Here is a 27,702-nt window from a genome sequence, read left to right on the forward strand (position 1 = left end):
TTAACGCAATCGTCCATTTTTACCAACCGTGTGACTTTATTTGAGGAACAGCACTTAATTTTAATTATGACAGATTATAAAAATAACTCGTTTACGACTTGGTCAGGCAGTGAGACCTTAATAAAGAAAACAACCGCAGCTCATGTCCAAGCTTACAAGGCTCGTTATTTCTGTACTTAGCTAGCTTCTTAATATTACATTTATCATTTAACATTAACATTCTATAAACGAATTTTAAATTTAATTTCTCATCGCATTTTAACAACGCGGTTCAGGAAATCTCTGCAGCAATATTACACCTTGTTAAAAGAGTCTCGTTATCTTATCATAATCGTTTATTTATAACAACCGTGACTGATATGTCATTTTGAGGAGCAACACTTTTTTTTATTTTTGTATAGTAGATTATAAAAATAACTTGTTTACGACTCGCTCAGAAAATGAGACCTCAGAAACGAAAAACAGCAGCTTCTGTCAAAGCTTACAAGCGTCATTCAGTTTCTATAGTCAGCTAAATCCTCTATAATGCATTGACATTCTTTAAACGAGTTTTAATTTAAATTTCTCGATACATTTTAGTCATTTTAGACAGGCGATCCAGGAATTCTCTGTAATATTGAACCTCGTTAAAAGACCCTCGTTATCATATCACAAACGTCTATTAATACCAACCGTGTAACTGATATGTCAATTCACGGTGGGCACAAAGTGACCCAAAAACGCTCACCTTCATTCATCTTTTTCGTTTTTGATACTGGTTACCTGAAATTTTGTATAAATATGGAACTCGTCATTCTGAAAAATCGTATGTTTTTTGTTTTTCGAATTTCGAATTTTTTGGCGGGAAAATGACGTCACAAAGTTGGCGCCAAATTTTTTTTTAATTAGTATGGAACATTTTTTGACAGTTTCTGAAAGAACTTGTCGCAAAGATCTTGAAACTGAAAAAAAATTCTGAGATATGTCAATCTAATCAAAAGTTATCGCTAATTGAAGTTTGAATTTCCCGCCATTTTGTTACTAAAAATAGCTCAAAATAGCGGAAAACTCAAACTTCAATGCACCATAACTTTGGTTTGGATTGACGTATTTCAGAATTTTTTTCAATTTTAGGATCTTTGTGACAAGTTCGAATTCTTTCAGAAACTGTCATAAAATGTTCCACATGAATTAAAAAAAAAATTGGCGTCAACTTTGTGACGTCATTTTCCCGCCAAAAAATTCGAAATTCGAAAAACAAAAAACATACGATTTTTCAGAATGACGAGTTCTATATTTATGCAAAATTTCAGGTAGCCAGTATCAAAAACGAAAAAGATGAATGAAGGTGAGCGTTTTAGGGTCACTTTGTGCCCACCGTAATTTGAAAAAAATAACACTTAATTTTTAATTATAATAAATTATAAAAATAACTTGTTTATGACCCGCTCAGGCAATAAGACCTTAATAAAGGAAAACAGCAGCTTCTGTCCAAGCTTAAAACCTCAAAAGTTATTTCCATCGTCTTCTAGCTCCTTATTAAACAATGCATTGACATTCTATAAACTACGAGTTTAAAATTGTTAAAAACAACTTTAATCTGTGCATGATGTTTGGTTTTGCACGCGGATTGCTTGATCACTTATTGAGATGTGCGGCGACACGATATCGAAACGTCTGTAAAATTTTCAAAGCAAGGGAGCTACGGCTTTACAATCCTGTCACAAACGTACTATTATCAATACTTAATCTCTTATACAAGCCTGAACATGTAAGTAGAATTATTTTACGCTTATAACATAAGATTGGTATTGACTGTCAATGCTGTTTTCCGGGGGTGACTCTTAAGCCCTTGGGGAGGGGGAGCCTTCGTCGGGAATTTTGAAATAAAAACCTAATAGGCTCTAGAACCTCGCGTTGTGGGCGTGGCTCAATTCATTTTCACCCCTAGGAGTTACTAATTGTAAAAGGGGAAATTTACTGACACTGACATTTATTTTATGGCTTAAAAGGGTCGGGTAGCAGCTCTTGCAAGGTATGACACGAAGAGTCACGTCCAGAAATGCATGCAACGCGGAAAATGGCAACCTCGTTCCCAGGGATTTTTCGAAATTTCTCCAAAGACCGACATGAATTTGATTTTGAGGAAAAAATCATATTCTCCAAATTCGAGGCATCAGATCACATTCGCCAATTTCGAGGCCGACATGTATGTACTTTAGCTTACCTTCTCTAATTTGTTTTTATTCTGACTCATGTCTAAAGAACGAGCAAAAAATGAATTATCCTTCTTTATGTTGGAGAGGAAAATCAATCAACTGATTTGAATTTCAGCAAAAATTAAAATTAAACATTGCACGGAGATTGAGTCTCTGCTTTCATATAATTTATGGAAGTCATTGTTTTAAATTTTCAAGATATGTATGGTAGAATGCAAACCGCGGTCTAATGATGAGAAATATGCGAGTGAATGGAGTATGATGTAAGTTCTGTTACAAACATATCTGTATTAGTTTTCCATTCAGGCCACAGAAAGCTTCCTTCACACACAGCTGAAAATAACAGTCAGCCAAGTCAAACCCTTACAGAGAATATTCGGGACATACGCTTTCAGTCTGGTAAATTTTATAAAATATTGCCAAATTCATCATATTAGTTAAATTCGTCAAATCTGTCAACATGGCAGGCCTGTATGAGCTGATGTAATTTACATAATTTTGGCGGTTTGACAAATTTGACGAAATTTTGCCACATTTGTCCCATCCCTCAAAATTGTCAAATCTGTCAACTTAGCTGGCATCTAAATTAATCGAGCTAATTTTCATAGGAGTGGCAGTTCAAAGTTGACGAAATTTCGCCATACTCGTCACATTTGTCAAATCCGTCTACGTGGCAAGCCCGCATAAATTGAGGTAATTGACATCAACATTTTGGATGCAGGGGACCACGCAATAAATTTTGCTCTAATGCCATTGTACGAGCCTTGCAATCAATCTGACGCCACATTCGTCAATTTGTCAACGAAGCAGGTTATGCACTGGGTGAGCTTATTTCATAAGTGTGGCAGTTAGACAAATTTGATGAAATTTGGCCAAATTCGTCAAATCCGTCAAATCCGTCAGCATGGCAGGCATGTATAAGAGATGAGCTTATTTTTATAAGTTAAACGAATTTTTAAAACGAAATTCAGTAGCCAAATTTGTCAAAACTGTCAAATGTGCGAATTTGACGATATTTTGCCAACATTGTCAAAACTGTCAAATATGTCCACATGGTGGGCTTACATGAGCTCTCGCCAAAACCCAAGGCAAAATTTTGTCAAATCCGCAATTTTCGATGTTTTGTGCATTTCTGGACATAAGTGCACATGAACGGCTTGCTATCCTTCGAGAGAACAACAACAACAACAAAAAAAACAAACAGCAGGAACGTTACCATGCCCCGAGTCCCGTGCAACAACAAAAGCGACTGCTACACCAAAGGGCCAGTTGAATTACAAACTTTACCAAAGCTGCTACACTACTGCCTAGAAGGTACCACAATAATTGTAACGGTGGTCATAAAAGGTTTTAGCACGCTAAACGGAACAAAACCGATAAATTGCAACACCGTAATTTTCATAGGAATGCTCCCCCCTTGCTGTTTTAAGTTGCCCTTTCCATTCATAGCCTGCTTTTTTTACTTAGTTGGTTCTCTTCATTTTCTCGTATTACATACAGGGAGTAATTTTTCATGTAGTGTGTTAAGTTCAAATTCGTTAACTAGTAAAAATGAGTATATGAATCGAAGAGAAATTAAATTGTACAGTCTAAACTTTTGATGGCGAATAGGAAAATGTTCAGCCTCATACAATGACACAGAAGAGAAAAAAACAAAGCGTTAATTTATTTGCAAGCATCACAGTACAAGCAAAATATCACTTTCTGATCTTCCGCCAAGATTTTTATGACATGAAGGGCCACTTCCTACTGCTAATGTCAGTTTAAATATTGTTTCATCCCTATAATGGCTTTACGAATTTAAACGATCGGTTGGAAAGAAACGTATTCCAAGCTTAGAGAAGGCAAGACTACAACTTGTACACTGCAATTTATTAATTGTTCTTTTTTCCAGTTCATTTTATAGTTAATCATGATAATAGATTTTATAATTACATGCCGATGTTCAAAAAAATTGTTATCAGCACTGTCTTTTGTCAAGATATTAGTTGGACTGCAAAATGATGGGAGCAGATATTAGTTAAAAGTTGTAAACTTTTATCGTTAACAGTTTCACTGTGTAGGGGGTTAGCACGCAATGATGCACTCCTGCTTCGGTGAAATTATTTACGGTACTTTGACCAGCTTCGTGTTTTGCTTCTTGATACCCGTACAGACATTGTAACTGAGCACAATTTACTGGATTTTTTGCAGTACCTTGTTGCTTATCCGTCCTTTATCATGAATTACTCACTGGGAAACACGAGTAATGAAACATCTAACATCTCAGGAAAAGATTGTTCGCTTCCCGTAGCTCACGGCGTTGTTCTGATCACGGCAAATGCTCTCGTGGGTGTGTTAGGAACACTTGGCAACTTACTGGTTTGTGTGGCAGTTGTAACAAATCCTCGTCTTCGCCGATCATCAAACTACCTTTTGTTCAGCTTGGCTATCGCTGATTTGATCGTCACCATGGCGTGTGAGCCCCTTGTTGTAGCAATCTTGGGCATGAGAACTTTCTTCAGCGATTGTGCAATTAACTTGGAACTCGCATACATAATTTTATCAATGCTTTCGTGTTCTGCCTCAGTCACGCACATGGCGGCCATCAGTGTTGATCGTTTCATCGCAGTTGTCTTTCCACTACACCACAGATACATCATGGAGAACCGTGGATTAAAGGCCTTGCTTATAACGTCTTGGGGATATCCGATTGCGGTTCCCATTTTGAGTGCCGTTGTTCCAGCGAGCTTCCCAAAATATTATTTTGCAATGGCGATGTTTGCCCTCAGCTTTGGTACTGTGTTCCTGTCTTACTCATTGATAGTGATATCTCTGGTCAGACATCGAAAGCAAAGAAACCAGCTCAGAGCTCGCTCTTCTAGCGATGCCAGTCAATCCGGCATTGAAATCCGTGTTACCTTCACACTGGCGATTGTGATTATTGTTTTCATTGCTTGTTGGCTTCCACTAGTGCTCATGCTTTATGGACCCGGAAAAACACTAATCAAGAAACATGGAGTTGCCTACATGTGGATGAGGACCCTGGCTCTGTCCAACTCCGCCATGAACTTCCTCATCTATGGTTCAAGGATGAAGAACTTCCGCGAGGCATTTGTTGGTGTTGGCCGCAAATGTCTGCCTATATCGACTCCGAAGTGTTCACGGACCCGTGTTTATGACTTGACGACGCAGAAAACGAGTACGAGTGTTTTATCCGCTTTTCCAAACAATGAAATGAAGCACGAAAATAGATTAATCGGATTAACAAGATTTAATGAATGAAAACAATTAGCGGAATTTGTTTATAGCTAGTTTTTTTTTTCTTCTGGTTTATGTGTTTCAGTGGTTTATGTAGAACTTCCACCTTGCGTTTCAGATCAATTTGCATGCCCAAGCCTTGTTGGGTGTGTTTATCAAATACATTAAAAAAGAAACGTCAATGTGAGAGAGCTTAGTTGTTGACGCTATACGTTCCTAGTGCCAATTATTATTAACATATCAAGTACTGAATAGCAATTTGGAAAGTTTATTTATTTAATTATTTATTTATTTTTGTATGTTAACTGGATGCTGGTGTCTCACAGCTATCTAAACAAATTTTGCCCAAATCCCATTTCCCAGCCTTATTGTTTTCCCTTAATTTCCACCAAACTCAGTCGCAGTTCTAATGATTTTTGTTTGTGATTCCCAGTCCCAGTGATCCAAATCTCATTTTCTCAATGAAAATTTGCCCAAATCCTAATTCTCATTTTACCCCATTTTACTCCCTTCAGGCCCCTCTAAACAGGGAACAACTTTCACTGACCTATTGAGGTATGACCAGAGATGACTAATTCAACCAAGTAGTAGTAATTGACCGATCATTGACAGTTATCAAACAGCTCTAAAGCAAAATCGACAATGCCAAAGTGTAAAGAAGAAAGAAAGTGTAGTGAAAGATTCAACATTGTCACTCCCTTGGGACAGAATTCTCGCAAACGACAGTGGAGGAAATTGCTTCATCTGGCAGCATCGAGAAGGAATCGTGGGTGCATGACACATATGCATGATACCGACTGAAATTCTTTGGCGGTTCGCATTGGTGACTGCAACTGCGTCTGTGGTCTCTGTGAGTAAGACGGAATTTATGCCTCCTTGGAGTCTTAGAGGAGTTGTCAGAGGAACTGATGGCTGTCTGAGATCGAGAAAATGTTACAGTCAGCGGTCATATATGCTTCATGGAAAAAAAAAAAATAGGAGTTTCAGTGGTGTGCAGGAATACCGGACTGCACCAATTCATTTACAACTACCATGCATGATCCCCTGTAGGCGCGTCTTACAGGAGAACTGGCCATTGTTTATACTCCCAGCTTATCAAAAAGCCTTCGTCTTCTAGAATTTAGCTTCCACTGACATTTACAATAATTAATTCCAATACTGTATTGTTAAACGAGCTATCGTTTAGGGGAGGGAAGTAAGGCATTTAATTTACTTCAGTCTTTTTTACTTATCAATTTTGAGGTGAGCCAACAGAAAACATACACCTCCGGCACATTTTCCTCACGGAGTAAAGGCTAAAAGGAAGTGAAAGTGAATAGAAAACACCAGAACTTTTATGAAGGCTTAAATATATTACACAACTAAAAATGAACTTTTGTACCACTAATTATAATGTCATGTTTGATGGACAGTTATGGAAAGAGCATCTTGAATGAAAACTGCAGGTTGTAACGGACATAAAACGGTATTGCTCCTGAGAAGTCACGCGAAGTATCGCCGGCAAGCTTGGGAAAATGTTTATACAAACCTGATTAACAAGTAAAGGATCTTTATGTTTTCCATTTGTAATGTGAAATACGTTACTGTTTCATTCTTAACTTGCCTTAAACTCGAGATGCCAGTTAGCTGCCTTAAATTTACGATTTGAATCTTCTTGTTTTTCGCCCACTGAGTATTATCTTTTTACTACAAATGGAATGGTTGAATTCTTAACAGAAGCCGGACTGCGATGAACAAATAAAATAGATGCTCGCAAGATGAATATCATGTTAAGATATTTTGCCACGGGTTTAATGACATTAGAAGCCACTTCCTTTCCGTGCAGTGCTTCATGTTAATACATATTGAGTCATTCTTTATGAATTTACAGGATCAGGTGAAATAAATTACTGCAAACTAGGAGAAAGACAAAAAAAATCAGAAACTCGTTTCTTTAAATCGTGTCAGTTGTCGTTCCAAAGGCAAAAAAAAGACCATTTAAACCCCCTTTCTTAGTTTGTGTTTAAAGAGTTGAACATTATCAGAAATTTCCTCATTGTATGATATTTGTTGCACTGCATAGTGATTACAACAGATATTTGTTACAGTTTTAAAACTTAGCTGTTTAAAACAATATCTCACTGTTTAGAGTAATACGCAACGACGACCTTTTACCTTTAACAGCTTTGGTAAAGTTAATAGTATTGACTGGTTTCGTGCTTTCCTCGTTCGCTTGGTTTTCGTCAACACGAGCAAAGTGTACCTGAAGGGCTGTTTCACAGTGCCATGAATAGCTCACTAGAGGACACAAGTAATTTGACACGTAACCTCTCAGTAGCAGATTGTTCTCTTCCATCAGCTAACGGCGTTGCTCTGATCACAACAAATGCTATTGTGGGTGTTTTAGGAACAATTGGCAACTCAATGGTTTGTGTGGCTGTTGTTACAAATCCTCGTCTTCGCCGATCATCAAATTACCTTCTGTTCAGCTTAGCAATTGCTGATTTACTCGTCACCATGGTGTGTGAGCCTCTTGTTGTAGCAATCCTCAGCATGAGAACTTTCTTTAGCGATTGTGCAACAGATTTGGAACTTGCGTTCAGGATTGTATCAATGCTTTCGTGTTCTGCTTCTGTGGTACACATGGCGGCCATCAGCGTTGATCGTTTTATCGCTGTTGTGTACCCTCTTCACCACAGAAGTATCATGGGGAACTGTGGATTAAAGGCAATGCTAATAACTTCTTGGGCCTATCCGATCGGGGTTCCCATTTTAAGCGCGGTTCTTCCAGCAAGCTTTCCACAAGGTTATATCGCATTAGGGATGTTTGCTGTTAGCTACGCTACTATTTTCTTTTGTTACTTTTTTATAGTTGCGTCTCTGGTCAAACACCGGAAACGAAGAAACCAACTCAGAGCTCGCTCTTCTAGCGATGTCAGTCAATCTCGTGTTGAAATCCGCGTTGCCTTCACGCTTGCGATTGTGATCATTGTTTTCATTGCTTGTTGGTTTCCTTTAATTTCCATCATTTTTGTAACTAGTAAACCGCTGGTGAAGAGACACGGAGTTGCCTACATGTGGATGAGAACGTTAGCCCTTTCAAACTCCGCCATGAACTTTGTTATATATGGTTCAAGACTGCAGAACTTCCGTGAGGCGTTCGCTGGGATCAGTCGAAAGATTCTTGGTGTTGTGACACCGAAGTGTTCGCGGACTCGTCTTTATAACTTTACCACGCAGAATTAATCAGTTTAATCAAATTAATAAGGAAACGCGTACGAGGCTGCCTTCGAACGAGCGCCGAATATCAGTAACACTGAGCACGGGCGTTATTGATAACGCCGACGCAAGGAAATTAACAACCGAAAACAGTATAAAAGACACCTCTATATATGACTAAGACAATTTGGACTGACTTCTCCAATTGTACTTTCTACTCTAAAGTCAATAGGGCGTCAACAACCAACCAATACAACCAAAAACGGATTACCCATTGTCTGTTTGCCGGTCGTGAATAATGAATACGTTTGGAAAACATGATTATAATAATAAAAAGTTTAACTTTTGCTCCCAAATTTAATCGAAAGGGATATTGATAGTGATGGCATCGTTAAAAAATACTTTTCCCTGTCTCTATTTCCATTCAGTTCTAATGTTTATGGGCAACATTTTCAACATGTTGTTCGGCTATCGCACATCGACAGGAACTGAAAATCATTTTTTTAACTAAACTGATAAAATTTACCTGAAATTTTAAGTGAGGCTAATATTTTTTACATAAATAAGCATTGTGTGAGTGTTGACATCTTATTGGACAATCGTGTGGATGACCACTTGATAGCTTGTAGACTGACAGGCTTCGAGTCGAGAGATGAAATGGTCACGAGAAGTATGACCGAGGATTGTGATGTTGGTTTAAAGCTTCTAAGAATCCACTTACACCCTTTTACTTTGTTCGTATACTGACTATACAAACTTTCCATTTACTTTATAGATGGAAAGCTAAAATACTAAACAAGAATTTATTAAATGAGCAATTAAAACTGTTACATGATGAATATCATTTCACAGGGATATTTTAACAAGAGGTTAATGACATTAGAAGCCATTTCCTCTGCTATATTTATCTTCAGTTGATATATCACGCTCGGAATGTGTTAAGTTATCCCTTACGACAATTTACATGATCGGGTAAAACAAAATAGTTTTAGGCAAGGGCACAGACAAGACAACAAACACGTCATTGGTGTCGTAGATTCACTTATTTATTTCTGTCGAAAAGACGATAAAAACTTTTAGTTAATGTTCATATAATTGTTTTTTTTTTTTTTTTTTTTTTTTTTGCAATTTCCTTCTGAAGATATTAATTGCACTATATAATGACCAATACAGATATTACTTACAGTTTAGAAACTTCATGTTTGAAACAATATCGCACGGAACGCAATGACGAGCTTACTCACGACTTATCTGGTGAAGTCTGTATTTACTTAGCGTCGCGTTTCGCTTCGGACGACTATCTTTAACTGAGAAAACATTACTGCGGTTTTCCAGCGTTTTGACTGTTGCTCATCTCAGCGCTTGTGCCATGAATTACTCACTGGAGAATACAAGTAATCCCGAGCCTATCGTACCAGTAGAGCCAGATTGTTCTCTTCCAGTAGCTCACGGCGTTGCTCTGATCTCAACGAATGCAATCGTGGGCGTTTTAGGAACAATTGGCAACTTTCTAGTTTGTGTGGCAGTTGTTACAAGTCCTCGTCTTCGCCGATCATCAAACTACCTTCTATTCAGCTTGGCGATCGCTGATTTGATCGTCACCATGGTGTGTGAGCCTCTCGTTGTAGCAGTCCTCGTAAAAATGACATTTTTCAATGACTGTGCTGCAAACCTGGAACGACCCTATCAAATACTATCTAGGCTTTCGTGTTCTTCTTCAGTCGTGCATATGGCGGCCATCAGTGTTGATCGTTTCATCGCTGTTGTGTACCCTCTTCACTACAAAAGCATCGTAGAGACTTATGGATTAAAAGCAATGTTGATAACGTCTTGGGCATTGCCAATTGCAGTTCCAATTTTGGCTGCCATTATTCCAGCGGACTTCCCCAAAGGTTTCCTTGGCGTATCGATGTTCGCCTTAGGCTATGCTACGGTGTTGTTGTCTTACTTGCTGATAGTGATATCTTTAGCCAAACATCGGAAGGAAAGAAACCAACTCAGAGCTCACTCGTCTAGTGATATCACTCAGTCGAGTGTTGAAATCCGCGTTGCCTTCACGCTGGCCATTGTGATCATCGTTTTCACAGCTTCTTGGTTTCCGTTAGTTACCGTCTTTTTTGCGACCGGGAAACTTCTGGTCAAGAGGCATGGAATTGCGTTCATGTGGATCAGGACTTTGGCACTGTCGAACTCTGCCATGAACTTTGTTATCTATGGTTCAAGAATGAGGAACTTTCGTGAGGCGTATGCTGTGTTTGGCCGAAAGGTTCTTGGTACTGTGAGACCGACATGTTCGAGGACTCGTGTCTACAACGTATCAGATAGCTAGATTAGCTACGCGACTTTCTCATTTGATCGGTTGCTTGCTCATATTATACTCCTCGAACTCTTTTCATCTCACTTTCAGTAATACAATAACAACGAGCTCCACCACATTTTTAAAATCTCCTATTATTTGGTCATTGTATCATTGATAGGGTTTATTGTTACGTTATTGTAGAGAAGTATTTTTGAAAGCTTAATAAACAATTTAATATCCTATACTTATAATCGCCATGTACTAATTTTAAGCCAACCCCCCCCCCCCCCCCAACCCCGTGAGCTAAGATAAAATTCCTTTAAAACCGATAAGTCTGAACAACCTCCCAGCGGAGGCTTTAATAAAACATTTTCTGTACTTGCACAAAGAACACAGATTTTTACGTGGTAATAAATCTCCTCTTGCGTGATTCAACATAAAATTACGCATAATGCTTTGATCGACTTTGAATAGAAACCAAACCAAACAAATTAATACACAAACAGTATTAAATGTCGTAAAGAAAATATAATAACAAGGGGCTATAAGCTGCATGCACAGTTTCCCTGGCACCCATATTGCTTATTAGTGAATGCAGTCTGTATTCATCATTCCCTTCTATGATTGCATTGTAACTAATTTAGGGGGATTGCCATTTTCGTCAGTTTATGTTACCTCAATTTGTCGTTGTTCATAAGTGATATTCCTTTTAACTCCGCGAATAGATCACCAGTGGCCTTTTCCTTGCAATATCTATGAAACACTACACAGTATACATTGTCAAGGAGATCGATACATAACAAAAAATAAAGAAATTCGTCAACAAGGGAAGATTTTAGTGACGTCACCACCTAACTAGCAGAGCGCTAGGGGACATTAAAATATACCTAAATATGGAAATAAGGACAGAACCTCAAAGTTAAACTCAGGTCTGTGGTTAAAAGACGTTTTATTACAGAGAGTAACGAAGGGTGAAAAAAAAAAACCAGGCAAAAAAACAAACCATTGACGACAACGATTAATAAAACGGTATATTTGATACGTGACGAGAATACAGAATCTTTAATTCTGTGAGTTGTTTATTGAGTTAATCATATTAGCACTAAACTAGTTAAGCCTGTTCAAGGTTCTTTCTCACTTTCCACCACAATGTAATAATAATAAGAATCAGGTGATACAAAGATGTGTAGCATCATTTTGCTACAAATGATGATTTCTGCTAAGGTCTATGAAACGCAGACTTAAATGTCACGAACCAAACAGTTTTCACAAGAATCCTCACCTTACCTCAATACAGTTGTCATGGTAACTATATAGTATTTGGTATCTTCTATTAAGTCTGTGTTTTCAAACAATTCAAATAAAAACCATGGAACGGTGTTTATAAGTTTGTGGTGTTTGTTTTCAAAAATATGTATACATAGATTAAGGGTTCATGTCCAGCCAGATTCTGTTTTGTTGTCATTTCCTTTATTATTTTTGCCTGTGTGCTCTTGACTACATCGGATATTCTAGGAAAAAATAAATTGCTGATCATTCAACGACTAGACTTGAGTTTACCAACTAGGTGCCGATTAGAAGCGAGTTTCAGAGTCCATTCTGACGTCGCCATCATATGCATTGATGCAGTTAATCGACATTTTAGATTTGTTATTTTAAAAGTTCCTTCCTGCTCAGTCAAGGAGGCTATGAAAGGCTGAAATTCCTCACCGGTAGTCGAACTAGGTCGAACAAGTGAGAAATTCAGTTGTCGATCATCTAACTCTAACGCATCAACTTTGTTGTCCTAGTGGCTGATGAGGGATTATACGGGACTGACATGTTACACGTTCTGGCGGGCAGTTTCCTCCATTGCCTACGCTGTTAATGGTTTTAATTTTAAACTATCATTCTTTTTGGGTCGCTTCTTTGTTTTTTTTGCTTTGGAGCAAGTTCGACCTTTGCAACCCTGGCAACAGTCTGTGTTCCTAGATGTTGAAGTGGAAGGCTTTGGTGCACTATTTGAACCCTCCTTCCTTGATTCTTCCTCCAAATCCGGTTTCTCATAGGGTGGTTTTCCTTTCGTGCATCCCTTCTTCGGACAGTCTACAGTCGGTTGCTTCCTGGTCCGAACCGGGATAACAGGAAGAAATGTCAATTCTTTGTTAGTGGCTCCGAGACCTGAGTGTATCGCCAGCGAACACCGCAATTTGGAGATCCTAGCGCGCATACCAGTCAAGTCGGGAATGATCGGTGAGCTAGCCCCGGAATAGCCGGAAAGAGACGGAGTCCATCGCGTCGAAGCGCGTGTTCTTGGCGTCGAAACACTGCCACTCTCTGAGTAATAATCAAAACAAATGTTATTGACTCTGCATGGCGAATAAGTTGTTCTAGATGAGGAAGAAAGCCTCTCAGCCTTTTGATAATGTTTGTCAATAACACCTTGATACTCTTGGTATATTGGATGTCGAGAGTTGCCTGTATAAGCTTTGATCACTGGTCTTCCTTTACGATCTACGCCATGTACTAATGTAAGAAGCTGTCGATTGTCTTCTGCCAATTGCCCGTGTCGCCACATCTCGAAAACAAAGCAAATGGCACCACAATACGCGGCTGAAGATTTGATAAACCGAGTCCCGTTGAAATACAAGAAGATTTTACGATCGTTATCTTAATATTTCGGCGCGAGATCGTGAGGCTCACTTTAGTTTGATGCTGTCACTAACACACGCTCATCCTCCATTTTAACGGTAAACTATGCAGACTTACAGCTGCATTTAAACGTTCATGACAGGCTTCTGAAAGCTTACTTCTTAACCGTTGAAAGCTAAGACAACTTCTAATCCCTTCAAAAAATACAATGCCTCTTAAGCTGCCTTGTTTTGACGCTACGTCCTGCCTAATCTGCTTGAAACGCGAATTCCTTTGCGCTTAAAGTTCCTTAAATTTAAAGAAGCCGATACAAACAACAGTCACATAACACGTCCTCAGGAAGACAAAACAAAAGAAACGAGGCAATCATGAGTGAAAAGAGTTATTACTCAACGATGAATGTAATTACGCTCGTCATGCATTATTTCTAAGGGCGGGCGGAACTTTTCATCTTGAAAAGCTCTCTTTTGTCCTCTTAGCCCAAGTAATTATTTGCCCTTTGTAGCAGATAATTAAGAGCTGGAACTTCAATAAAACGGAATGGTAAAGCCTGACATTATTGGTTTTGTTGGACTTTATAAGCTTTAATTATTTAACATGAATTAAGGTGCAAGACAAAACATCGTATAAATAGGCAGACTAAAAACAAAGAAGCGTAAAGCCTATTAAAAGTTCGGATTTGGAACGTGACATCGTTTTAGATTGATTGCACGGTACAACTTGGAAGAAATAATGCATGGTATCGGGTAAACAGCGGATTTTATAGTCCAGATGAAAAACCCTATAATAATTTTAAAAAAGTTTTGTTAAAATACGCGTTCATAGTGGAACCGATCAACGTACTATAAATGACATATCAAGGAAAATTGTTTTGTTTTTGTTCCTAGAATGTTCCAGAATTTAATTTAATGATCACCTTATCGAAATAAGCTGGGAGCTACTCACTTATAAAAAAAAATAAAAATAGCTTTCTTCTAGAACTTTCTATTTATAAATAGCATCAGAGGATTGTGTACTATTTTAAGGATAAATCAAATGCAAGGCTGATCGGACAGCTAAAAAAGCGAAATAAATATCATTGTCCCAATATTTCGGCTAGACAAAACCTTCTCCAGGGGCTGAAAAAGCTAAGCTTTTTCATATTGCTGATCCTACACTCCGCTGCTATTTGTATGTACAAGTCCTTGCATTATTTCGGTGCCTTATCTATTTTAAGACTGACTGTACACGTGGCCATGTGCCAAATTTAGTAAAGTGGCTGTACGTGTTCTGTGTGCGGTAGCTGGTCATGTATGTGACACGAGATACTGTATATTGTAAATTCTAGTTCGATTGGAGAATATATCTGCTTTTTGCTGCTACCACTGGACGATCCCAAGTTCTGTCTTAAAACTACCTGCTCCTCCACTGACCACGTTACATATGCATTCGACTGCAGGGGCTGAAAGTTGATTGGTTTGCCAAATTTACATTTGGCACGAAGTTATGTAAACAATAATCCCGTCTGGAAATTGACATATATCGGCCTGCGGCAGCGATCATCTAAAAAAAATATCTTCGCGTATTCACAGGCGGCCCAAGTTCACTACGTGACTTAATTATTCGTAAAGTGAAAGCGAACGTGACTCTTGGCTTCGAGCGCTGTTGTGTTACAAAGATGCGATTTATAAGGGTTGGTATAGGAACTCAACGATAAGGTTCGACAAGTATAAAATTAAATACTCTGAATAAAATCGACTTACCTTCTTGCCATATTGTATTCTTTGTTGTTTGCTTGCGCTTGCAATGCAGGCGTATTTTAGCGAACGCATTCGAACGCTTACAGTGAAACGAACTCAACCGGGGCCACCCAACGTTTTTTAGCCAATCACAAGACGTGTTCAAAACAAAAGAATTGGAGTTCCTTGGTCAGGGGACCAATCACAGTGAAGGGCAATTTTAACTCTTCGCTTGACTGAATACGATGCGAAGGCACGCTAAAGTGTTGTTTTTACGGCAAAAATATAATTTTGTTCATTTCGTTTAAGGTTAAGGCGAAAGTCTGCCAGTAATTTGGAACACTGGACGGAATCAGCGTAAATACGTTTACCGAATTACGGCCGCGAATATTTTTGAAGACTGAAAGGATTCAGCGTATCACCGAATTACGGCGAGCAATTTTGAAGACTTCGAAACACTGAACGAAGTGATGAACGTAGCGAAATAAGGCCATCCCCTTTTTTTTTTTCGTTTATCGTCGTATGTGTTTTCTGATTTTGGGTCGGTCGGTCGGAATTAAAAAAAAAAAATCAAAAAAAAAAGTTGATAAGGAGTCTGGAACTAGGAGGCCCGGTACCTCAGCATAATGTCCGTGGAGCCTGGAAACAAGAAGACATGGTTACAATGTCAACATGGCGGCAATGGAGGAAGGAAAAATCGACGTCGTGGTTAAACTCAAACAAGAACAGCGTAAAAAGGATGAAACATTATTTAAAATAATGTGTCATTGCCTTCTATACCTTCTGTATAAATTTTTTTTTTTTTTTTTGAAAACGCGAAAATCTGGGTCGGTCGGACGACGCTAAACAGAGAAAAAAAAGGGGACGGCCTAAATTTACCGGCCGATTCACGGCCAGCTCAATATTTTCCGAAAGACGGCTTGGAATGTCGAAGACGAAAGCTTGGATAATTTATCGAATATTACGGCCGGGAGTTTTGAAGACTGAACGGACGCAACGTAAAGATAAAATTTACCGAAGCATGATCGGCTATAAAACTAACAATATGCCACACATTTTCCAAAACACGGCCGGGAATGTCGAAGACGAAAGCTTATGTCAGTTTTCCTCGAATTTGCGGCCGACATTTTTGAACACGAAACGGGCTCAACATAAAAATAAATTTACCAAATTACAGCCGCTAACAAGTATGCGTGAACCTGTCACGTTTCTGCACGTTTTGTTGAATTTTATCCGGCGATGAATATATTTATGGTTTGAAATGTTCGCCGTTGTAATTTGTTCATTAGGTACAATGTTCTTTTTATCACTGTATCACTGTATAGATATCACTGATGTAATACACTGAGTTTATCTCTTAGTGGACCGGTGTTGATTCGCTTCGGCAAATATGAGGAAAAGCCGTTTCGTCTTCACAGTTTCAGCCGGTGTCAATTCGGTAAATAAATTTGTGTCGAGTCCGTTTTGTCTTCATTCCAGGCGCAGGCCGTGCTATTTTCGTTGAGTCCGTTCAGTCTTCAAAATTCCGGACCGTCATTCGGTAAACTTATTTACGTTGATTCCGTCCAGTGTTCTAACTTACCGGCAGACTTTCGCCTTAACCGTAAACGAAATGAACAAAATTATATTTTTGCCGTAAAAACAACACTTTAGCGTGCCTTCGCATCGTATTCAGTCAAGCGAAGAGTTAAAATTGCCCTTCACTGTGATTGGTCCCCTGACCAAGGAACTCCAATTTTTTTGTTTTGAACACGTCCTGTGATTGGCTAAAAAACGTTGGGTGGCCCCGGTTGAGTTCGTTTCACTGTAATATCATCGGAAGAGCGCCATCTTGGATTCGTACTTGGGAGAGGATTGGGGATAGGAGAAAAGTAAGACTAAAATTGCAAGGGACCGCAAACGATAATGCTGCTATTCGTAGGATCTACTGAGAGATCTGATCAGCAATTGCTTGCAGTTGATAGGAGAAAACGCGTCCTGGGGAGTAGCAGTGAGGCTGAAAAGACAGTGAGGAGGGAGGGGCCTAGATTTCTCGTCAAACCAGACACTAATGTAATGATAATTTTTTTTCTTTAAATGATAGTGCGGACCAGTTAAGAGAATTTGTATGTTAAAAGGTTTAACTACTCTTTAGCTGATGCAATTATCGACGATCCTTAGTTCAACAGCCAAATTCTTCTTACTAACCTTCAAATAAATATTCCTAAGTTATGAACTAGCCTACCGTTAAATTGATTTTTTTTGGCGCTATGATGCTAAATTTCTCTAACCTTTGCCAGGAATGCACTTTCTAACATTGCAGGGAGATTTTGATGAAGTTGTTGAAATGTACAATATTTTTCGATTTTCTAACCGTTCCATTTTTTTTTTTTTTTTTTTTTTTTTTTTTTTTTTTTTTTTTTTACGTCCTTTTTTCTGGCCCGCAAAAAGTTTTGATCTTTATCAATGGAAAAGCCTGGAAAGGAGATCGTGATCAAGTACGGGTATAATGGCCTGTTTTACCACCAATTTAACGCCAAAAACTGATCCCGTTTTTTTCTATTAGCTGTGTCAGAATGCAATCAATATTCAAAATAGATAATCCTGTGGAAAGATCTATCCAACCTCTATTAGTTGCATATCACAAGAATCTGCTGATGTGTAAATTGGTGACTTCACAGGTCGTTGAATGACCATTCCTTCAAATCCCGGAAAAATCTAGGCTTAGCATAACAAGAGCGACCAAAATCAAACTTCTCTTTACAATTAAAATACCAAAATTGCTTCGACTTTTAACAAGTTCTCCGAACAAAGCTGTAAGAAAATGCATGAGGATCAGTCGGGAGAATTTGTATGTAGATATTGGGGCTTAAAGGGTTAAACAAGAGGAAGGTGATTTGATGTAACACCAATTTCTTATGCATAACACGGCTGAATAGTCGCGCGTGGTAATTAGCAAATGAAACACTAGGAGGTTAAAGGGTTAAAACCTCTGGGGACTAAGTCAAAGCGTCAAGATCCATTAAATTGATGTTGTTAACAACTTATTTTGTTCAAGAAATTTAAAATTCACTTAGCACCAGGATGTATTACATATAAGTAATTTACTTTCTTCGGATATTTTGACCTGCTAGTAAATTTAATTTGAAACTCTGCGGGAAATGAGGTATACATAAGCAGGGCGCCTTCAAAAACAATCGATAAAACCTTCACCTGCACGAACAAAAGGACAAGTTACTTTAGGAAATGCGATTAAAATCTATTTACAAAAAAGGCATAAAGAATTCAAAGAAAATTCCATTAACAATTGAATGATATAATAATGTATTATTCTATTGAATCCTGCAGTAAAATGGCTCGCAAAATTTGCTAATTAATATCAAATGATAAAGCCAAGCCGTTTTATTTCAAGTTACTTTTTTAATTTTAAATCGAACATTTTAATGTAAGTGCACACATTTTCTAAAACAGTTCACATAATTGCTTTTTAAAGATAGTTTCATGTCTCATCAAGAACTTTCAAAAGAAGCCTCGTTTGCACTGTAAAATCTGCTTAAATCTTTTCCTAAACTGTCTACTCATCACTCCATAAATAACAGGATTGCAGGCAGAGTTCAACATGGCAAGCCACGTGGTAATAGCAAAGAATTCATCAGGCCATGAGCATTGCTTAAAAAGAAAACAAAATATTCCTATAAAATGAGGTGTCCAACACAAAACGAACGTTCCCACAACTATCAGTAAAGTTTTCGCAGCTTTGGTTTCCCGACGCATTTTCGCTCGGTTTTGAACATCCTTCTTTTTCCGAAGTCTCATAAGCGCAAGTGACGATTTACTAAACGCTCTAAACGAGTTAGGACCCGAAAAATTGGCAAGGCTTGCAAAGGAAGCGGTCGAAAACTTTTTTCTACGTGTTGCGGAAGCTGTTCTCTCGCGTGTTTGTGATTGAGATACACCGCTTGGCGGAACTTCTTTCGTTGAATAAGCAAACGAAGATTGAGAGGAATATTGAGAAACAACCACCGGGATATGTATCGATTTATTATCACCAGATTCATTCACTGCATGCTCTCCTCGTACTTGTGCAATCCCTTCAGTTCGAAGGTAATTTGATTGGTTAAGCCTGCTATCATCCAAGGTATCTTCATTTTCGGCGGCAGTTTCAATAGCAAAAGAAGGATGTTCGTCAACATTCTTTGCGTCATCCTGCTTTGTCGATTCGTTTACATTTAGGTTGTTATTGTTTAAAGTTCTTAATGCCGCACGAGGTTGATTTAAATCAAAACGTTGCATAATAGAATCTATTTCCTCTTTTCCTTTCACAGTTTGAAGAGGCGGTAAATAAACGGCTCCTGTCTTCCTGATCGGTGCGATGTTATTTGATTTAGCAAACGGCGTGTTCACGTACGATATGTCCAGTTGAGTGGATGTGTATTTGTTGTCAAGCGGTTCTTTTGGATCGAATACTGAGTCTTGTAAGCTTCCACAACTGCTATTAAAAACACTCTCTCCATCTACGCTTTCGTAAGCGCTTGATGTTCTTCTTGATTCCTTACTAGTTGGTAATTCATTTGGTTTTAAATAACGTGACGAGCCCCTAACATTTATATCCTCGCAACCAGAGTCTTTAGAAGGTTGGTCACTAGTGTTTACATTTTTAGTTGATAATGCTCTTATTTCGTTTCGTTCATCAAAAACTGTGAACGATGTTTGGCGACCACGAAACGTTCTATCGCCAAACACGTCGCTATTTAGAGAAACTTCACTTTTGCTCATGTCAAGTTCTTTAGTCGATAAAACCGATCGTGCGAGTAATGCATCAGAGTTCAAGCGAGCTTGGCTGTCGTCACGGTAGCACGAAATCTCGCTTGTACTCGGTTCTTCCTTTCCTGCAATTTCACCAGTGACTGGCACAATTTTTCTAGACTGTTGTCTCGCTGTACGAAAAATTCTTAAATAAGTCACCATCATCACACCGAGCGGTAAGAAAAAACAAACGGAAAAAAGAAATATGGTGAAAGAAATGCCGAATTCCCATTGCACTGTGCAGATGGATTCAGAACGTATAAAGGTGTATCGCGACCAACTCGTCAGGGGTAGGCAAGCCATGAGTAGGGCATGACACCAGATGTAAAAGATCATGCCAGCAGCAACTCTGTTCGTTATCCAGGTCGCGTACTTGAAAGGGTGGATGATAGCACAGTAGCGATCGATTGACACAGCGGCGAGAGTTAGTATCGAAGCAATACAAAACAAAGAGTTTGCCATGCCATTCACCTTACACCATGTGTCTCCAAAAATCCAGTCATACGTGATAGAGGAGGCTAAGGTGAACGGCATTCCGATGATCGACAAAAGTAGGTCCGCGCAGGCAAGATTGATTATGAACGCGTTCGTAATTGTTTGCAGAGTCTTGTCAATGTAAATGGCGGCCAGAATTAGTAGATTGCCTCCCAACGCAACAAGCATTATCACGACCATCGAAGCAGCTTGTAGTATAACTGCAGCATTTGAACGAGGGTCCAATGTCGTGGAAACATCAGTGACAGTGTCTGGAAGTGTCCCATTTAACGAATCGGCCACCATGTTGTACCCTTCTTGGGTATAAACATACTTCAATGTGTTTCAAACTAAGTACTTACTTGCACTGATCGTTCACGCTTGAACGGAAATCACATCTAGCACAAAGAATGCAGCTAAGTACAATACATAAACATGAGCAAGCAGCTAGCTTTTGTGGCGTTAATTAAACTTGGCCAAGTATGATGTGAGCGAAATAGCGTCAACTTTGTTAGCATAGAAGACACGCTTGTTGATTTCCGATCACGTAACTTCAAATGGTAGAATCTAGCAAATGCCTTTTGTAAAGACATGGGCATAGTTTAAATATGGAAAACATTAAGGTCACTGCATGCCCCCCATGTCAGTTACGGGACAAAAGGCCCTACTTAATTATGGATTCAGAAAATGTTTTCAATAGAATTCAGAGAAAATGTTTTTGTCTCATTAAGGTAAACAGAACTTTACGAAACGAACGCGCCACGGGTCTCAGGTCTACAGCTGGTGGTTATCTGTGTTGTGACGAAATTGACACTTTTACCGGCTTTTGGGTAAGCAAGCTAAACTCCCGTAAGCTAAATAGGCATAAATTAGATTCGTGCAGTCGTAAAATACGTGTTAATTAACGGTTTTAGTTCCAATCTCGAAATATAAATCTTCGCACTGATTGACATAGGTTCTTGTGTTTACCGTCAGGATTTAGTTGAACATCAATAAAAAAATCACTTCTTTAAATGACGATAGTGTCTATGTCATAGATTGATCACTCAAATGGACTAAAATCGAGTAAAACAGTTTTTATTAGCTTCATACTCTATTATATGATAATTTTTAACGTAAGTGAGTGAAAATAAATGATATATTGGATTTATAGCCTTGTCTTAAACGTAAGGTGGCAGATCATAACTGCTGTCCATGGGTTTTTGTAATCAATTATTTCGTGTTTTGTGTTAATTCCGTAATCCGCCAAACTGCGTCAATTTGTTTAGAGATTTAAATAAATTGTTTGCTGTCAAATTTGACAGCCGCGGAAAGTGGCAGTCGGAGACTATTGTAATTCAGTGTTCTTACTAGAACGTTCTTTGAAGAAAATAAACTTGAAAATTGCAACACGTTTGGTCATAAATTTGATTCATAAAAAAATAGTTCTTAGAGTGAACGTGGTTTAGACTTAACTAACACACAATTGGAAAACGGATTTATCGCTGAGAAATAAAGTCGGAGAATATAAGAATGGAAATATATTCTATGGGAAAAATTAAAGACCTTCCGTAACACTGTATTTAGTTACCAATATAACAAAAAAGAATATTTCAAAAGACCACCGCTTACCCCGTAGAGTTTTGTTTTGCTTTTTAAAGTTTTAAACAATCTAGATATACTATTTATAACCCAAACAAACGTTCTTGTTTTCATGCTGTTGGACCGATAAAACTGACTCCCGTTAGGGTGCAAACTGCAAAAGTGCATTAGTTATCTAAAATCGCACTGGGGTCCCTCAATTTTATAACATTAATATTCTTCTTTATTTATAACCCTGATCATTGATGAGTTCCCTCGTCATTGTCAAGCATGACTGACAAGACTGAATAAGTTCAAACTTCACCTGGGGTTGTCTTGATCAGTTTCATTAAATTCTCAGAACTAACATTTAAAGAATCGATGGGGGAATTGATATTTTAACTGAACTTAAGAATGACGTAATTAAACCCAGCAATACCACATGAAACTCTTGGCTACGTCAGTCAATTTGACAAAAAAAAAAAACTGAAACACAAATAGTCCATTCATTGTTCGGATAATTTTATAAAAATTTACTTTTAAAATTATTTTTTCAGCTAGGCCGGTATGAAAAAAAGTAACTTTTTACTGAAACCTACATTTAAAGACTTCAAACAAAGAAGCCAAAATAAAGAAAACTTGTTTTTAGTTTCGTGTTATGATCTTAAAAAGGTCAGTAACCTCAGATACTTTATGATGCCTAAAGTAACGTCCTAAACCAGTCAGCATGTGGAGAGAATGTTACAAACAGCTCTTTATTGACAACTACAGCCGGATCTTAGGAACTACAAGTTAAATTTTCCATATTAAAAAGAAGCGGTTATGCCAAAGCGAAACATCTTTGAAGTAAAAGAGGAAAATAAGTTGACTAATATTTGTACACTACGTTTGTCACCAGCCTATTTAATTTTATTTAGGTCTATTTACTATCACAAATAAATAAATAAATAAAAACAATCATAGTAATATTGCCAGTTTCGTACATTTATAAGCGACATGATGTAACAGCCATAGTAATGAAATTCTTGGAAACAATTGCGTCAGTAAATGATGACGAACCTAGACAGAAATGCTGACCTTTGAGAGGAATAAAATTTGAGACAAGGGCGTAGCTAGCCTACAGAGCCGTAGGCCAGGCCTACAACTCTTTAAAAAGCTGGCTACGCCCCTGTGAGCCCAGCAAATGGTAAAACCGAACAAGAAGAAATACTTAACTGACGTATGTTTGGGCCTAAAATAACTGGTGTTTCAATCCAAATAGTAATATGAAACTAAAACAACCAACAACCAACCAAAACCGGTTTAGGTTAAACTTAAACGGGTTAATCACAATAACTGGAACACGAGTTTTTTTATTTCAGGGGAAAAGCGTTTCATTTTCTGGGTACCGTAGTGCAACAATTCGCCATTATGTAGAATGTTTAAGACGAAATCTAGGCCGTGTTCCATCTCGCCGCCGTTAATGGGACCGTTACAATATGAGCCCAGTGCCTGTTTTGCGAGCTACTAAGCCATAGGCAACCCAAGATGACGACACGTGACGACATTTTGCCATTCCCGTCGTAGCCCAACCCTTGATAGTACGGAAGCTCAAGTAAAGAATAGAAAACTCCCGCCCCCCCCCCCCCAAAAAAAAAAAAATGAAATAAAAAAAGTGATAATCAAGAGAGGATATCCTCTCTTGTGATAATAGAATACAGACAGGGTGAGTATATTTTTTTTTTTCTTTATTCTATCGCTGGAGAGAAAAACAATATCAATTGAGCGTTTAATTCATCTGCTTTGTTAAAACAATGGCTTAAGCCCTCGATTTCTCAGCAGGCGGAAAAACAACTTACCGGTACTGACTGCATATATTTTTTAGAGAGAGCTACGTCCAACTTGCAACTAGAACTTGGGTGTCCTAATGAATGAGGTCGAGTAAAACAAGTCCCTTTTCTGAAATATCAGTAATTAAAGCATTTAAACCCTTGCTTTTGGTTTGTGGTAAAACAACGTAACCTCACTGTTTCTTGCTTCCATTTGTGTTAGAAAATCCAGACGTTTTCGTAGCAACGCCTTTATCAACGTTTGTTGACACTAAAGTCAATGGTATATGTAAATTGCAAAATTTGTTTATAAATTTGTTAATTACAGTTATATTTTCTGGCAGTCGAGCCACCCCTTAACCACCTCTTAGTACATATTGAGACTTTTTCAGAAAACGAATTCGTCCGTCACACTCCTCGGAGATGAACTGGTTTAAACAAGTTACTTAGAGTGTTTAGTAAAAAGAAGTCAACCCAGTTTGCGAAATAACAAACAGAAAGTAATTACATTTCTCAATATTTGCACGTCATCACCTTAAACGAAGAAAAGTACGCTAATGAGAAAAAAATTAATAAGGGCTCATTACAAAAGATCAGTTGCCCACATAGATGCTATTGTTCGCCCATTCCCAATAAAGCCATTAATAAACAAAATAATTAACTTGAGCGGCATAAATCAATTAGACTAAACTCCCTGTGGATTTTTCCCAAGTATACTATTGGCTTGTGTTTTATATCAACAGAGTCTTATTGAAATTTTCTCATATTAGTGGCTTTCCCACTGATATTGTAGTTTTGATCTCGACCGTCCTGATGAAAGCTTTCAGATCAAATTTACCGACTGAAAAACCTAAACTTCGCTTAGTACAAATATGACACAGGTAGTGTCAGGATTCGAACAAAATCCGTTTAGCACCTTAAAGACAAAAGGTCTTCCAAGAGTTTTACCAATCCCTTGTTACTCTAAAGGTTCTGAGTTACAGCCAGCATTAGCCTCACAGGATCACAGCAAAGCCGAAGTTGTATTACTTCAAGAAAAGAAACACGATGTTCACTTGTTGAGTAAACTGTCGCCTCATTTCAGAAGCTGTGTTTCGCAAGAGCTCCTGAAGGCAAATTGGTCTAGGAACGAAAAACTGCCGTCTCTTTGCTACTCCTGCAATCGAACGCTGGATCGCCGTCATGAACAGACGATTTCTTTTAATAGAATAAAGCTTAAAAGAAGAACTATTCCTGACATCAAAGACGAGTACAAAGTCGACGACATGCATGAGCACTTCATAACAAGCAGCCCGTGGAAACATAACTACAGAGAGCAGCAATTTACGTCCCAAAATGCTACGAGTTGTACACCATTTCAACGCTTCGAGAAAGCGCAATCTTGTGCGGAATTCAACAAACAATGTTTTACCCGTTCGCCGCCACTTATTCTCCCGGAAGTGATAAAAATTACTCCGCAGAGAAAGACAACTACTCGGCAGAAAACCGACAGAGTCTATGACGTTGGGCTAGTTCCACCTCCGACACCAACTATTAGGTATTTACGGGATTTATCGCCCGAGCTGAGAAGTCTTTTTGTGATAAGAATGGCCTCAGGTCCGCCGCCACTATTCTAAATAAATATCGGTGCTGGAGCCTAACGCATACCCAGAATGAACGTTTTGTGATTTGTCCACAAACACTGCAACAAACACTGTTGGTCACATATTTGCAGCATATGTCAAGGAAAATACAAGAATAAGACATACGTATACACTCTTTACGTCAAAGGAGCTTACAGACGGAACATGGTCCGCATCAGTGAATAATTTGGCCATAGTTTTCGTAATCCGTCTAAATCCTCCTTAGTTCTATTCCTCCTTCAGTTTTGTTTGGTATCATGTCAGTCTTAGGTGTTTTTCTGCACAAGAAAACTATTGATTTGAGGTTTCTTTCAGTTTCAAAGTAATTTCGGTCATAAGAAATTAAAAAGATTTGTAATCATCCTTGTTTATTTCATTTTAGTATTACTTTAGTATTTGGTGTTTATCTATCCAAGAAAAGATTTGAGGTTTCCTTCAGTTAACGTTTGAAAATAATTTTCATCAGAAATTAAAATGGTTTGAATATCGCGGTATAGCTCCTTTAACAAACCGACTGTAAAAGCGGTGATCAAAAATATTTTAAAGTATAGTCATTAAACCGTGCACGATCTTAGAAAGGAAGCTAAAGGAACTTATTGTCTGATCATTTCTTTAAGGCCCAGCCAAGCTGAACGCAAAATGTAATCCCGATCACAAATATTCAAGGCTGATTGAGTTAAGTTTCTATATTTTAATATTCTTACTACTGAAGATAGAACTTGACTAAGATCAAAACGAACTTGCAATTGACTGCCAATTATTGCGATCATTAGAAACCAGTCTCTCGCCAACATGTTACAACAGCGAATGAGAAAATGGTGTCAGCTGTCTCTGCAGTTGATCAACTTTTTAACTATTTGTTTCTCTACGGTGATCAACAACTCCTGGAAATATTTCGAAAAATTGCACCGAACGTCCATATCGTCATTGAAAACACTAACAAACAAAAATAAAAAAAAAACCATTCATTTCACTTCAAACATTTAATTGTACAGAAATTTACAAGGTATGCTCATTTTAGAACTGAAGCGTCAACTGAAACCACTGACCCTATCCGGCAGCGTCGGGGAAAGGGAGGGGGGGGGGGGTTGCTCACGAAATTTTATTACGAGGAGGTCCCGCCCCGAAGTTCAATTCCTTACCCTTTATGTATAACTTTTGATAGAAAATGTACCCTTTTACATACATAGAAATTGGTAACCCAAGTATTTGTTACAATAGTGCGTCCTATTTTAGAATAAGCCGCCCCTGTCTGGCAGAACATTCCTGACTTTTTAGATAATAATATTGAGAGAGTCCAGAAGAGAGCCATGTTTATTATTTGTCCTTCCCTCGACTATAAGGAGGCATTACGGCTGCTCGGCCTCACTTCATTGAGAGAACGGCGCCAACATCTTTGCCGGCAGTATGTCTGTAAACTTCAGGATGTAAATAGCCCTCTTCATTTTCTTTTGCCTCAACGTGAGGAGATTGTACATAACTACGATTTAAGATCCGGCACAAGTCGTAGCACCATCAAGTCTTGCAGAACGAAGCGTTCTCAGGACTTAGTCACTTCTCGCTATTAATCTTGAACTAGCTTGTTTATGAACCCTTATATTGTGTATATATTGTAATTAATAGTTTATATTTTTACCTTGTATTTTACTTTGTAATTCAGTTATTACTGCAATGAGTTTCATTAAACATTATTATTATTATTATTATTATTATTATTATTATTTTTATTATTATTATTATACATACGTGCCAGTAGAAATACTGTATCCTTATTCTAAGCTTTTTACTTGTCTAAGTAAACCTTTTAAAAATACTCAGATGAATCAACCATTTGGTGCGTCTTTTCGAGATTGTTTCAGTGAAAGCACTTCTAATACCTACAAAACGATCCCCGTACTTCAACTTGTGAAATCCCTACCCTTTTAGATCTTTTACATACCTTCAGACTGAAAAAAGTACCCCTTTCGGACGGAGCCTCCTCGCATAGTCCACTATAAGCATTACCAGACTAGAGCCTTTCGACTCCCAAAGTCTATCACGAGACGCAAAAAATAACGTTAAAAATTGTCTGGTGAGCACATCTTAAGTATTGAGAAGGAACATAAGTAAGTAAGTAAAAAAAAAAAAAATAAGTAAAATCTTTTTTAACGTGTCAGTGGGTTCAGTCTT

The 27,702-nt window shown here is 38.1% G+C and overlaps 4 protein-coding genes across 4 annotated transcripts; 3 read left to right on the plus strand and 1 right to left on the minus strand.

Annotated features, from left to right (window-relative positions):
• Positions 1–3,855: 3,855 nt before the first annotated feature.
• Positions 3,856–5,787, plus strand: LOC144656558 (melanocortin receptor 5-like). The gene has a single exon (XM_078516779.1). The coding sequence runs from the start codon at positions 4,419–4,421 to the stop codon at positions 5,460–5,462; it is 1,044 nt and encodes a 347-aa protein (XP_078372905.1). The 5' UTR covers positions 3,856–4,418; the 3' UTR covers positions 5,463–5,787.
• Positions 5,788–7,703: 1,916 nt separating this feature from the next.
• LOC144656343 (allatostatin-A receptor-like) lies at positions 7,704–9,827 on the plus strand. Its single transcript, XM_078516573.1, has one exon. It carries the CDS (start codon positions 7,704–7,706, stop codon positions 8,661–8,663), a length of 960 nt encoding a protein of 319 aa, XP_078372699.1. The 3' UTR covers positions 8,664–9,827.
• Positions 9,828–11,177, plus strand: LOC144656342 (adenosine receptor A2a-like). Its single transcript, XM_078516572.1, has one exon. The coding sequence runs from the start codon at positions 10,006–10,008 to the stop codon at positions 10,963–10,965; it is 960 nt and encodes a 319-aa protein (XP_078372698.1). The 5' UTR covers positions 9,828–10,005; the 3' UTR covers positions 10,966–11,177.
• Positions 11,178–18,679: 7,502 nt separating this feature from the next.
• LOC144656964 (uncharacterized) lies at positions 18,680–21,125 on the minus strand. Its single transcript, XM_078517225.1, has one exon. It carries the CDS (start codon positions 20,847–20,849, stop codon positions 18,783–18,785), a length of 2,067 nt encoding a protein of 688 aa, XP_078373351.1. The 5' UTR covers positions 20,850–21,125; the 3' UTR covers positions 18,680–18,782.
• Positions 21,126–27,702: the final 6,577 nt, after the last annotated feature.

Source organism: Oculina patagonica, chromosome 6 (assembly GCF_052425735.1).
Source record: "Oculina patagonica isolate OP01 chromosome 6, crgOcupat, whole genome shotgun sequence".
Classification (NCBI taxonomy): domain Eukaryota; kingdom Metazoa; phylum Cnidaria; class Anthozoa; order Scleractinia; family Oculinidae; genus Oculina; species Oculina patagonica.